Raw genomic sequence first — 14,264 nt, forward strand, 5'->3', positions numbered from 1 at the left:
CCACCTTTTGGGGTGAGGCAGGCTCAGGTTGTGGTTGTACTTGGAACCTTTCCCTGCGGAGTTTGGTGTGGGATTCCTTCTTGGCTAGTAAGCGCTGCTGCTGCTGCAGCATGTTCAGCCAGGAGAGCAAGAGGCCTGGCAATCCTGCTTGTGCAGCAGAGCATTTGGTGAGGGACACATGTGTGAGGGTGGGATGTGGTATGAAGCCGTGGCAGCACAAGCGCGGCTGCATGGCCAGCCTAGGATGGATGCTTCCTGGCTGATGGAGCTCCAGCTTGCAGGTGAGGGGCATCCAGGCAGCTCACAAGGAGGTCTGGAAGGACGGGGATGTTTCTAGTTTTCCAGAAACTCTGATTAAGCAGCATATTCTGCCACCCTGGAAAGCTCCAAGGCTGGGAGAGCATGGACTAAGGACTTAATTTTGCAAGGGAAGGACCTTAGCAAAGGAGACAAACCAGCCTATGGAGCTGGTTTCTAATGATCCTGGCACTGAAGCATGGACCCAGGAGCATCAGCCTCCCTGGGGAGTGTGTGGGTTGGCCATGCTGCAAAGCAGAACCCCTGGGAGAGGTGTACTTGCAAAGGCTCTTTGCAAGGGATGTACCCCCCAGTTGAGAAGGCCTGAGAGCCCCAGCTGCAGCTGCTGAGCATCCGTTGCTGTCATCTGCTCTCATCTGATGGGAGCCGAGGAGGCCGCATCTCGCCTTGCTTTTGGTTAGGGCTAGCTGAAGACTTGGTGCATACAGATCTCAGCATATTCCCCTGTGTCACGACGTTTTGTTGGTCGTGGGGCAGCCTGGCTCTTCACTTGCTCTCTCCCAGGTCTCCACACACCTGCTTTCCCGGCCGTACCCCTGCATGGTTTCTGCACAGGCCTATCTTCATGGCCACTTTCCAGGTGGTTTTTGTGCAGAGAAGCAGCCAGAGGAGACAGAGCCAAGAATCTGGTCCTGCCTCCAGTAGCTCTGGGATTCACTCCGAGGGCAGGGAGAGGACCATCTGCACAGGCAGGTTTGTAGAGGAATTCCCAGGGTGTTTCCCATCCTTTTTAAAATATAAACTAATTCTATGGAAAGACTGGGAAAACACCAAGCCCCTTGACATCCCAAGATGCATGCAGGAGTTTACCTGTGGACATGCACATAACCGCAATTAGCTCTAAGGTCGTAGCACATTAAAATTAAATGGTAAAAATTGCTACCAGCCTGTCTCCTTGGGGGACACCCCTGTCACCACAGGAAAGATGTCTGATCCTGAATACCTACAGGCTGCTGCTGGGCATGCCTGGGGCAGCCATTCCCAGCTCCAGCCATGGCTGTCACCTGTCCAGCCTCAGCCAACCTGAGCACCCACATCTGCAGGCACAATCTGTCCTGGATGTCCCTGGTGCCATCTGCTCCAAACCTGGCAGTCCTGTCTTCATGTGTGGAGAATATGTATTTCCTTCCAAGCAGCTGCTTGCTCTCAAAGGTTTATGTCCATCTTAATTCACCTCTACTTCAGCTGAAATAGTCTCAGATGACTCATTGTTCCTTTAGTTCATCACCAGACCCCTGATCCTTCTCTCTGTTTTTAAATAAAGCAATTTGTTTTTCTATTTCACTGGGCTGCAGTTTTATCCCTCCAGCACACCTTGGCTGCAAAAAAACCCCTGTGTGCAGGACCCCGAAGCTGTGTTGATCCTTGTGTGACAGCCGTCTGCCTGGATGAGCCTCCCCATCCCAGCGGGATGCAGACACCACCCCTGGGATCAACCACTGGGGCTTACACTCCCCTTTCACAAGCGTGGAAGGAGAACCAGAGCCAACGATGATGGACTGGCCAGGGCACAGTTCACACCAGCCCCGTGTTCCCCATGGGTGATGCTCATCTCAGAGGGGTCCCACCAGCCTTGCAGAATGCACCCTGCAGAAACAGGCTCCGGGTGCAGCGGCGAGGGAGCTCGTGGTGCTCTGTGGTCCCTGCACTTGGTCCGTGTCCACGCAGAGCAGGCGGTGAGAAGATCACCCGGGGAGGTATTTTGAGACTCGGGGGGAGGGCATGGTGGAGGGGAGCCACTTCAAAGACACCAGCCCTGCCCTGCCCACCGGTGAGGAGCGGCGTGTGAGCCCCCTGCACATCCCTGTGCCTGTCATTCCCATGCCGCCTCCCGAGCCTTTTCTCTTTAGGCCAAATCATCCCAACTCCATTCCTCTGTCTCCCCTGTAATTTCTGTTCCCGTCTCCCCACTGGTGAGGATCTGGCATTTCCTCATCCATCTCCCCATTGCCCTCTGGCTGCTCTCCTGCTGCCCCATGTCCTGCAGGGCAGGTCCCCGCGGGGCCAGCATGGCGTGGCCAAAGCCTGCAGCATCAGGAGGTGTGGAAGGATCACTGCTGGAGTCTGGGTGCAGGTGGGTTTTCAGTCCAGCAGCCTGTCTCCGAGCCTTTGCTGGCTGCCAGAGCCCAGCACCCCCAGGAAAGCGCAGTCTGAAGGGTCACTTGCCCTCCTCGTGTCCTCTTCTCTCTTGATTTTCAACACAGCCAGAATGGTTAAGCACAGACTCGATGCTTCGCCTCTATCTAAAGTGGGGAGACAGGACTTTCCTCCCTGTTCCTGTCTTTTAATACATGACATCCCAGCATTTCTCTGATCTTTCCTGCCTCGTGGGCTCTTCAGGTTCCCTCTCCAGATGCCTCCTTCAAAGTCTGTGGTTCTTTGGTGGAGACTGAAGTGCAGAGAAAAGCACATGGCTGTGAGAGTGATTATACTGGTCCTAAGGGAGCAAGGATCTGATCCGGACGGGGAGCAGAGCAGTGAGCAGCTCGTGCCACTGTGAAATGCAAGGCTCTGTACAGCATAGCTTCACAGCAGCTCCATAGGACATGGACGTAGCTGGGGCCAAACTGATGTTCCCCAGTTACCCAACCCCCTTCTGTGTGCTACATGAGGCACACCAGCTTACACCAATTTACAGCTGGTTACAGCCCCCTGTGTTTGTGTAGCATCCATAGCATCCATAATGACCATATCCTATAAATCACTGCAGTTCCCCATTAGCCCCAAATGCTTCCTACAGTCTTCTGGGTTGAAGCTGCTCTTCTCAGTTTCCAAGTGCCTGGTTGCATGGAGATGTTGGAAAAGCTGGCTCACCAGGGGGGTCATGCCCTTGGCAGGCTTGGATGGGTGTGGAGAACAGCAAGGGAAGAGGGAGCTCAGACATGGCTTGGGAAGAGGGCGAGGATTTCTGGTCACTCCCAGGGTGCAAGGAGCAGGGTGAGCCAGCCCCATGGTCTCTCTCCAGGCTCTGCTCTCCACCCCTGACCACAACCAGACTCTGAAGGAACGTGCAAGGTGCTCTGCAATGCACTGGGAAGGGACACTCTGCTTCCAAGCTCAGTTCCTGCCTTGTTTTTTCCAGCCAGTAAAATGGTGATAATGTCACCTTTCCCTAGCAGAAGTTTTGGTGATTTTATTGTGCTTGCTTGTTCCAGCAAATTCCCAGGGACCAGCCTATCTTCTCCATGTCCCTCACTGCTGGCCTCACTTTCATGGTGACAGAGAAATTGATGAGGGTGAAGGATTGCTGTTCCTGGAGGGTACAGGGACCTTCAACTGCATCTGCCAGTGACCTCGCTCCCATGGAGCCCACGGTATCGTTGCAGAAAACAATCAGAGGATCTCCGATAGCAAGAGCATGTGACAGGTCAACATACCCCTGCAAAGCCAGCCCAGGAAAGAATCAGAGTCTTTGGGGAGTTCAATGCTCCCAGTGAAACAAGGGCTGGCAGTGCCGCTGCTTTTAGGAAGCAGGAACTTGTTTAAGTAAGAGGCCCATGGCAGGGTCTGGATGAGCCAGTCACCGTGAGCATCAGCCCTTCCTTTGCTGGCCTTGCAGCCGGGCTAGTCCTCTGCAGACCTCCGTGCAAAAGGTCAGGGGGTTGCAGTAAATTTAAGGCAGCCCTACAGCCAGAGGGTTTGGTGTGACAGCCCAGGTGCCACCCTGTGCCACCAGGCACAGCCTGGCTGAGACCGAGGGCAGGTTGTCCTGAAGCACGGGGACACCAGCACAGGGACACCAGCAAGGCAGTCTGGAGCCAGCTTCTCCATGCAACCATCTCCCAGCTGGACATACTCTGATCCTTCAAGCTTCTCCTTACGATGGGGTCACTCGTGAACGTGTCCCTGCCGGTGCTGCCCTGTGGTGGAGCACCGGGGGTGTCTGTGAGCCCATCTGTGTGGGGGTGGTGGGGCGAGGGGCTATGCTCCTCTCTTTCTGCCACCCGCCGGGAGCCGAGCTGGCTCCGGAAGGGAGGCATCGCTCTTGTACTCTGCATCAGTAGTTACCTGGGCCCGACACAAATAGAAATTGATCAAAAGCAGCTTTAAAAGCTCCTGCGTTCCCGGAGTAGAAAGTTCCTCTTGTTGAAATTGGGTGGGAGAGCTGCGGTTTTTCCTCAGTTCCTTTGATTTGTTGCCTAATGCAGGGGATGGATAAATCTCTAAGCCCTGAGATTTAGGGCAGGATTCATACTTTACATCTTCAGAAGACGTAGTAAACAGCCCTATACTCTCTAATCCTGGGAGCAGGTTTGTACCTGCTCGCTCTGTATAAACTGGACCGGCTACAACAATTTCACATTGCGGCTGAGTTCAAAACATCCCCTTGGGGATGAAATGTTTATTGCAGGAGATTTTTAAGATGGTTCCTGAAAGGGAGAAAGGGACTCACACCTGAATACCCTGCACAGGCCCTGCTGGACTCACACCGATGCACAAAGTGGTGTGACCGCACGAGCCATGAGGCACCTCAGCCTCTAAGGAAATACCCTGGAGAGGAGCTTGCTGGTAACTTTTGTCACTCAGACCTTCCCCGCTGGACAGCCGGGGTAGAGGGGGCTGCCCACAACAACAAGAAAGAATTTGTTTGCCAGGACTGGCAGTTCCCAGGCATGGCCTGATGTCTGCAGTGCTCCTGGACCCAGCTGCACATGTCCCCATCACCCCCGTGGGCAGGCTGGAGTCTGACTGATCCCACAGGATCCCACCCTTCCCAGGAGAAGGTCACTCCAGAGCCTTGCAGAAGCCTCCTGGGTCATGCAGGAGCGTGCAGCAAGGGCAGGCTGGTTGCAAAGAGGCAGCTGAGTTGGGTAGAGCACCGGAGTTTTCCACAGCGCCTGCCGGAGTGCAGACATCTGGACCGTCGGGTTGCTCCATCCATCCCCAAGATGCTGCAGCAGAGCAGATGGGGGCCAGTTTGGGGTCTGGACAACACCTCTGGGGGACACCATGTCAGGGCATTTGGTGAGTTTTATGCAAAATGTGAACCTCTGCAGATTCATCTGTGGCGTGTTTTCACACAGCACGCAGGACTCTGCCCCGGAGGTGACCCGCTCACGGTTTGCTGTCGCAGAAGGGGGGAAGCAGTGCAGGGGGGCAGGTGGCCCTTGGGGTGGGACACAGCTCCCCGCACACCAAGGGGCATGTCAGCCAGCATGTGTTTAACAGCTGACTCCACACCACCTTGTAACTTTGCATTCCCTTCTGCAGGGCTGCAAGACTCGTGCGGTCAGTGCCTGGGGGAGGCGGGGGCAGCGGTGGCTCTGCAGAGGGGAGCGAGTTACTTACAGAATCTTCAGGCTGTAGAGGCCGGAGAAAGCTTCCCCTGGGATCCTGGAGATCTGGTTTCCAGAGAGCCGTCTGCAGAGAAAAGAAGAGCCAGTAATGTGTCGACGTCCTTGCGATGCCAGTCCCCGGTCTTCAGAGGCTGAACAATTCCTGCATCTTGCCACAGCCCCCCAGGGGGGACCCTGCGGCACCTGCAAGCTGAGCTGTGGTTTTGTGCTCAGGCAACCTTTGCATAGGATCCCCTCTTACAGCTTGGGGAACAGGCAAAGAAATCATGGCTTATGACTCCTGCCAGACCTGAACCCCGTGTTTTCAGCAACCAGTGACAGCTCATGGCTGAAGTAATTGCTTGGATACCTGCAGAGGACCCTGTGCCATGGAAATCACAGCATGGGCTGCCTGTGAGAGGCACCTCTGCTTGAAGGCACCGACTAACCTACAGACCCTGCTCTGCACCAGGGGAAGAGCTACTTTCTGCTTATGCATGGTCCTGGGAGTGCTATCCCTAAATCACAGACCCTTATCTGTCCCTTTTGTCTGCATGTGGCCTGTTTCTGCATCCTTCAGGTTCTCCTTTGTCCTGCCCATCGAAGCTTGATGCCACCTGATTTACTTCCACTTATTCCCAGCCCTGCTTGGACATGTGTAATGAAAAGCTTGATGACACCTGATTTACTTCCACTCCCTTATTCCCAGCCCTGCTTGGACATGTGTAATGACAGCTAAGACCCAGCTCCTTTAACACAAGAGAGTTTGGTATCTCTGCTGTGAGGGGAGACCAAAGACGGGGCTGGAGATGGGGACAATCATGCTGCTGCCACAGGAGAGCCAGCTCATCTGAGTATGGTTTCCAAACCCAGGACAGAAAAGTCAAAAGTGGTTCTCAGCTGGTTCCAGCTGCGGCTGGAGAAAACCATAGGAGGGAAGATGAGGACAGGGATGGTGCAGCCAGGAAAGGAGATGAATGTGAACTGATGGAAGAGGAAAAGAAAAGTGAACATCAGCATAACAAAGGAGTGTGTGACCCCTGGGGGCACAGCACAAAGACCAAGGGACAATGTTCAGAACTGGCTGAAGGAATTTATCCTAGGAAACCTGCAGGATTCACAATTGTACAGCATCAGCTGATCAGAGTGCTCAGATTTTATCAGGGCCCAGATGCCTGGGATGTTGACAGGCATTTGGATTTTTCACTGACATTGGAAGCTGCATCACCGTTGTCATCATTTCCACTGACGAGGACAGTGGTCCTGAGAGACCATGGAGTGAGCCTGCAGTGGAGCCAGGAGTAAAGTCCAGGACTCCTGAGTGTAAGCTTGTCGTAAGCAGAATCTCCTTCTGTTTCTCCTATGAAGACAAACGTGGACCAGGTCCCAGTGCCCATCAGCCAGAAATCATGAAGACAGGTTCAACAACCTGTTCAAGACCCCACATTACTCCTGCATTTGTGCTTTACTTCCTGATCCCCAAGTGGTCAAACAGAGGTCAAGGTTGGACTTCTCCATAGTCACAGCGTAAGAAACTTGTCTGCTTGACTTGGAGTGGAATATTGCGTCTCCCAAAGGAGACAGTGAACACCATTTGCGACCAGGCTATCTTCAATCTCTCAGGACATCCAAACCAGGCCCAAGAGGTCGGGCGCAGCTTCTGGCAAGCTTGTTGTGCGTTCATTTAGCACTGACAAAGCCTGTTTCTTTTTGGACGTTTTGGCTGCGAAGGAGACAGGTGCTGAGGATGAGCAGCGCAATCCGGGCTGGAAGCAGAGTGCACTGCAGCGAGGACTCTGGAAGGTCATGGGGAGGATCTGAGCTGTTTTGGGGAGCCACTCTCACCGGTGGCAGGGCAGGCATGTGCGGGTGCCCGAGCTCTCTCCCTCCCTGTCTCTCCCCTCCGGAATCTAGAGAAAATTGCTCCCATAATTAGGCCTCCGACAGCATAAACAGCACAGGGTCGTCTCTTTAATGTGTGTGAGCAGGTTGTAACCTGCCTCTCTGCAGCATGCGAGCCGCCTGGCAGGCTGGGCTATTTGTCACTTGGGGGCTGTGATTTGGGGTAATTGCTCCTTTTGATTGCTGATTTCCACATGGGAGGGAGTGTTGTTCAGGAGGCTGGAGTGCTCGCCCGGAGGAGAGGTGTTCCTGCACGGCGTCCTCAGCCTGCTCCCCGCATCGGTCCCACCTTGCTCTGCGGGGGGCTGTCTGTCCTCATCTCCATGGAGCTCCTGTCGGCCCCCACACCTTCCCTAGCAGCAGGCTGCCTGTATTCACGGTTAAATGTGCCTCTCGGCTTGTATCCTGGCAGCTCTGCACCTTTATGTTCACTTTCCTGGGTGTGTTTGAGTGTTTGCTGGGTACCTAAATGGACCTGGGTCCTCCAGGATTAGCAGGAGAGGAGCGTGGAGCTTGGATGGAGCCCTGGCTGGGGCTCCCAGCCTCAGAACAGGGTGGCAGGGAGCCCCATGTGCTGGTGGGACACGTGCTGAGCCAGCTTGTGGCATCTCAGCACCACAGGCAAAACAGAATATGAGGGGAAAAACAGCTCTGTGGGAGATGTCCTGGTTTCACTGGGCACCATCTCTGGGTGAATTGAGAGGCACAAAGCATCCCCCAGCCCCAGGAAAGGCAGCCACCCCCCTGTTGCTGCTGCTTCTGTCCTTGGCCCTGCCACACTGAGACTATGCTGTGTCCCTGGCTCACCCCTGGCCTCTGGGTCTTCTCTCTCCGTAGCTTTACCTCCTCCCCGCAGCCAGGGCAGCCTAGCTCTTCTCCCCCCCCGAGGTGCAGAGCTCCGTGCTGAGCCAAGGAGCAGGCACAAAGGGAGGCACCAGCCACAACCACTTCACTCAATCCACCTCCCAAGGTGATTGCCAGTGATGTTGGGGTTCCAACATGGGCGCTGCTTACTTGTATGCATGCAGAGACCGGGAGGTGGGAGATGTCTGTGTTTGTGCACACAGGCTGAGGTTTTGCTTTCAAAGAGGGTTACATGGCTGGGACGTGCACACAGGGTCTGGAGGCATGGGCTTTGGAGGCTTGCTATGCCTTCCAGGACAGGACCTGCACGATGGTGTGTGTGGTAGCCAGGGGTCCCAGGCAAGGGGGCACGGCTGTCCCATCTCTCCAAAAGTAGGTGAGGAATGGGTAGGTCTTTTGGGGTGTCCTGTCCAGCAGGAGGAGTGGCCACTGGGAAGAGATACCTGCCTCCATGTCATTAGCTCCTGTGCCAGTTCGTGTAAGAGACCCAGGACACAAAAGGCTCCCTGTGTGTTGACCCTTCCTCTGTCCATGGCCACTTGGCAATCGCCCTAGTGCTTGGTTCCTTCTGTCCCTCACTCAAACTCTTCAGAAATCTCCCAGTCTGCAGACAGACACCCGCTGAACACTTCTTCCAGAAGCCAAATCCCACAGGCAATCCACTGGAATGGTCCCCTTCCTTTCTATTTAAAATGGAGCGATAACATTTGAAGCGATGTTGGCAGCGTGACTTCCCCTTCATTTGGTCCTTCTGTGGCGAAGACTGAAGCAACCAACCCCACCAAGGAGCACTGGGAGGTGGCATTCCTTTGTAACGTAGGCACACTGCGGGAAGAGGAGCTGCTCTTGCAGGGATCAATGTCTGGTCCACAGCACACCAGCTCTGCTCCAGGCTGGCTCGGGTCTTTTTTTAGGGTAGGCAGACTTGATTCAGCTGTATGCCCTGCTGTCCTGGAGCTTGCTCCATGGGAGATGGTTGGGAGAAAGGGAAAGCTCTGGATTTAAAGTGACTGATAGAGGAGGGAGAGAAGCGGCAGGTGGAAGGGGAGGCTGGGAGACGAAGTTGGCCGGCTTGCTTTGGAAAGCTCGTGTGTTCAGTGGATTTTAGATTCTGTTCCCCCCGCCTTCCCCACTCCCGTGATTTCTGGGAACATTCCTCCAGGCTTTGATGTGCATTCCCAATACAGTCCAAGTTGGAACAAACTCATGGTTTACCACCTCACGGTTGCTGCAGTTCAGTTACCACAGGCTCCCACCCCCTCCTGTATCTTGGGCTTCTTGGTCATGCTACAACTTCCATGGCACGCCCAAAGGCTGTTTGTTGGGCATGATTGCTCATGTCATGGGCTCAGGCAACATGATGATGCCCTTATCATTCACATTAGGAGGCAGGAACATTGCTCATTGGCAGGACAGGACAAACATGTGTGTCCATATCCCAGTGGAATTTTCCCCTTGCCAGATCTTTATTGAGCATGTCAGCCTCCCGCTTTGATCTCCTGCTCTGGTTCATTTCTCAAGCACTAACACTGTCAAGGCAGAATCTGTGCCCAGATAAACTCTCTGTGCTCCCGTCTAAACAGCACAATCATGCCAAGACCGTGCCATCTCCTGGGCACACAGGAGACCAGGGGCTCTCTGTTGTGCTTGAGTTTGTTCCCGTGCTGGTGCAAAACGGGAATGAAGCCAGTTAAGTCATGCAAGTGAAAACATGGTGCATTTGAGAAAGGAGCCAGCTTGGACTCTCCCTTCCCACACAGGAATCTGCAGCTGGTCCTACTCTGGTATCACCTGGAGGTGTCTCCAGCGTGGTCTTTATTGCCTTGTTCCATCCCTGAGGAGGAGACTCTGCAGACCTGTTTCTAACTCTGCTCTCCGTGCCCCCACCAAATGCCTGTTCCAACTCGATAGATTGATGGCATTCGTTTCTTTTGTTTATGGTCCTCAAGCCAGTTTTCAACCCACACGAATGTTCATATGCAAGCTAGTTTGGATTCATTTGCCAAGTACGATTTAATAAGACACAACCCCTTAATGAACAACCCAATACAGCACACTGAGTGCCTTCACTCCATCCCCTTACATTATAAACTATCAACGTTCTCAGGGGAGATTTGCTCCCTCCAAGCCTTCAGAGCAGTTTTGACTTTTGACTCCACTCTAGGAGCCCCACTTGGGGTACCCCAGAACAGAGTTAGTCATTTGGAAGGCAGTTTTCGGGAAAATTGGGGCCAGCTATCCTCACTTGCAAGGATTTTGAAATGCTGAACACTATCCCTAGCCTAACCGGAGTAGAAAAAGAATCGAAATCTCGAAATTTTCACATTTTGAATTTGACTGGGGCTCCTTCAATAACTTGGCTTCATTTTTCAACATGCAAGATGGAGAACCCCCTAGAAGCCCTCGTCCCCTGTCCCCACCTGTAACTTGCCCAACATCTGTCTTTGCACCATGCCAGATTACACCTTTGGAGGGCTTCATCAGAAGAATTATCTTCTAACCCTCTCTCTGCTGTTGCCCACCCACTGAATCGACAACCAGTGCTGTCCTCTGCCAAGGAGCAATGTCTTCCAGGAGGACAGAAAGTCCTGGATGAACCAGGGCTAGCTCCCTTGTTGCTAACAAGTTCTTCTCAGATGTGGGAGCAATGCAGCATCCTGGGGAACCATGGTGTGCAGGCATTCAGAGGAGCTGCAGCTCCTCACCTACAGCCATCTGGAAATGGAGAGCCGTGTCAGGGAAGGCAGCTACCGAGGGAGCAGTGATGCTGCCTCCAACTCTAAGCATGGCAAAGCAAGATCATGGCCCTACGAGGGTTTGTCTCTCTGCCAGAGACCTCTGGAGCCTGCTATGTCATGGAAACCCAACAAAGTTGCTCTCCTAGGAGTACCCTACTCCAGACATGTTACTGCACTGCTCCAGGAAAGGAACACTTGAACATCACCCAGAAATGTCAGGACCCTTTACACAGCAGAGCTATCACTCCAGATGAGTCGTGTCCCAAGGCAGCATTACTGCAGTGCTTTCTCTCACAAGAATGACATTGCCTTGGAGTAAGGTCCTGTGCTGGACAATACCCCCAAATGTGGATGTCTCAGTTGTCTGGGAGCTGACATGGGTGCTGGTGGGTGCTCCAGCACCAGGCACACTGCAGCAGTGCTGATGCTCCGTAATCTGTGATGGCTCCACTGATCCTTGCACCTGCATGGGAAGAGGATTGGGAAGGGTGTCTCTTCCCTGGTGCAGGGGAGGAGGACAGGGCTGCTATGCTCACATTCCCAGCGTACTCGCTTGCATTTCATTTTGTTTTGTTTTTATCCTGTTTCTTGGCCTCCAGTCCCCTGAGTTGCAAGAGATGCCTAGGAAAGGGAACAGCCTGCAAGGGGAGGCCACGGCGTGGGTCCTGAGCCTGCTGTGCCCGCACCGATGCAGAGGCACGGCACTCCCCGTGACGGTGAGTGCCTCTGCCCGCGGGGCCTAAGAAGAGGCAGGTGAAAGAGCCAGTGGCTGGGAAGGGGTCTGATCTTGCCGCTGTGCCCCAAAGCAAGAGGTGAATGGCAATGAACACCTGCCTTTGGCTGCAGTTTCTCTTCTTGGCACCAAGTGCTCGTGTTTGGATTCAAAGCGCGGTAACAAAGCCCTTGCCGGCGAACACATTTCAACATGTTATTATTCCCAGGCCGGCTTTCAAGATCCTCTTTCTATTCCTTCTGTACTGATTGCTCTTGTTTCTCTTGGCTCCCAGCTCTGACTTTTCAGGCTTCATTAACTGGAATTTATTAGCAACTTTAAACAATCTTCCTGCTGCCAAAAAGAGAGAAAGAAAGAAAAGAAGAAAGAAAAAAAAAAGAAAGAAACAAAGAGGAGACACACTAAACTCCGGGCTGCTCCCTGCCTGTGTGAGGCCCAGGTCTGAACACCTCTATCACTGGAGACTTTCTCTGGAGGGAAGGAGTGGTGAGTGCCCGGGCTGGGACCGTGCCGGCTCCTGGCGCAGCCTCTCCTGCCTCTGCGTTTCTTCCCCACTGGAGCTGGAGGCTGGTGGTGACAGAGGAGAGCACAGACTGATGGAGAGCCGTCGGAGCAGAGTCCTCAGTGGTGTTGCCTCTCCAAACCCAGCTGAGACTGGAGAATCTGGTCTCTTGGCAGCCTCCGAACAGGAGTGCTAAATGCATCCGCAAACACCTTCCTGGGCAGCTTGCAGTAAAAAGTAATGACCAAGAAGTGCCGGCACACCCGAGACGCCCCTCCTCATCACTGGATGGATGGGTAAATAGAGGCACTGGCAGGAAAAACGGCTTTACCCAGACCACACAGTGAGCGGGCGGTTTGAGCTGGAGCAGTCCCGGTGCCCTCATCTGTCCCCTAATCCCAGCATCACCTCTGATCCCTCATGGGACACAGCCGTGTGGTCTCTGGGGGAGAGCTGAGCCAACGCAGAAATGTCCTGTGGGACACAGCCTGGCTGGACATCGTGGTGTGGCCTGGGTGATTGTTTCCTTGTCCTCAAGACCCTCGGGTGCCACCCTGCTCTCACTTGCCCCTTGCATGTCCCCACCTGGCATGGATGCCTGCAGAGGACTGACATACTCAGGGCTCAGGTGGATCCAGCAACCTGGATTCACAGTGCTCCACAGCAACCTGAAGGGTGTGCAGCGTGGCACATTTGTCCTCAGTGTCCATGGGACACACACGCTTCATCTACCCCTTTTTGCATGGGAGCCTGAGATGGTGCTAAAATAGAGGCACAAAAAGAAGAGGAATCATAAAATATGCAGAACACCAGCTCTCCTCCGAGCCACTGTGACCCTGGGCTGCTGGGACCAGATCTAATGAGAGAGGAACTATGAAGGGCTCATGGAGCAGGCAGAGGAACGTGGACTTTCCGAGTGTCAAAGAAGACGATGGTTACAGATCACATTCACATGTGTTCAAGGGCCAGGGGTGTCAGGAGTTTCTGGGATGTTTCTCAGCATTAGACCAAGGTAAAACCATCCCTAACATATAAGAGTTTCCAGGGGACCTGAAAAGGAGATTTGAAAGTCTGTGTTGAATTTGGCAAATATTTTTGGCTGAGGAACCTGTGATTTTTTTCAGAATGTTCAAGCATCTCATTTAAGTCATCTTTGCAATAAAGCAAATACCATTTGAAATACCATTTTCTTTTCAAGTTTGACCCAAAGTAAAAGATTAAAGGTTAAGAAGTAACCTGAAAATGAAATAAAATTTTTTGTTTCAGGTCAAGGAACTCCTATGGGTTGACAAAAGCCCCTGGACATCCATTTTGGTTCACCCTGAACTGAATTTTGCCAGTTTTGTCCTCAGTTGCCGTGTCCTCCAGCCTGTTACTTACTCAGTTTATCAAGGATGTAACAGGGTATGAGGCAGGCTGGGGCTGTAAGGTCGCCCAAAACACCTGGAGATGTGAAGCCTGCTGAAAGGTTTCCACCTGACTGAGGACAGGCACTTGCAGCAGGGACAGGCTGCAGCAGAGCCCTCTTAGGATAGAATCACAGAATCGTTTGGGTTGGAAAAGCCCTTTAAGCTCCCCCAGCCCAACCATTCCCCTAACCCTGCCATCCGACCACTAAACCCTGGCCCTGAGCACCACAAGCACCACATCTAAGCACCTCTTCTTCATGGTCAGCCCTTCCCTCCCTGGAGAAGGCAGGCAGGCAGGTCTTCCTCCTCTCCAGGAGGAACCAACACTGATACCTGGGTTGTCCCTCATTGCTCAGTAGGATTTTCTGGTCTTTGCTGACTCAGCATGCTCCGGGACGGGCAGTGCTTCCATGGGGGGAGCAGACAGAAGGCCTGGTCTCATGTGCTACATCACCCCAGTAGACCCAAGGGGATATGTTCAGAGTAGATGAAATCTGCAGAGATTTCAGCTGTGGAACTTGA

General features: G+C 53.4%; 1 protein-coding gene across 1 annotated transcript in view; it reads right to left on the bottom strand.

Annotated features, from left to right (window-relative positions):
• The window catches only part of LGR6 (leucine rich repeat containing G protein-coupled receptor 6), a 149,221-nt gene that overhangs the window by 76,656 nt on the left and 58,301 nt on the right, over positions 1–14,264 (bottom strand). Inside the window, exon 3 of the mRNA XM_009634098.1 lies at positions 5,608–5,679. Coding sequence (XP_009632393.1) covers positions 5,608–5,679 — 72 coding nt within the window. The remainder of the gene's footprint in view (positions 1–5,607; positions 5,680–14,264) is intronic.

The sequence above is a fragment of the Egretta garzetta genome, unplaced genomic scaffold (assembly GCF_000687185.1).
Source record: "Egretta garzetta isolate BGI_Z169 unplaced genomic scaffold, ASM68718v1 scaffold202, whole genome shotgun sequence".
Classification (NCBI taxonomy): Eukaryota; Metazoa; Chordata; class Aves; order Pelecaniformes; family Ardeidae; genus Egretta; species Egretta garzetta.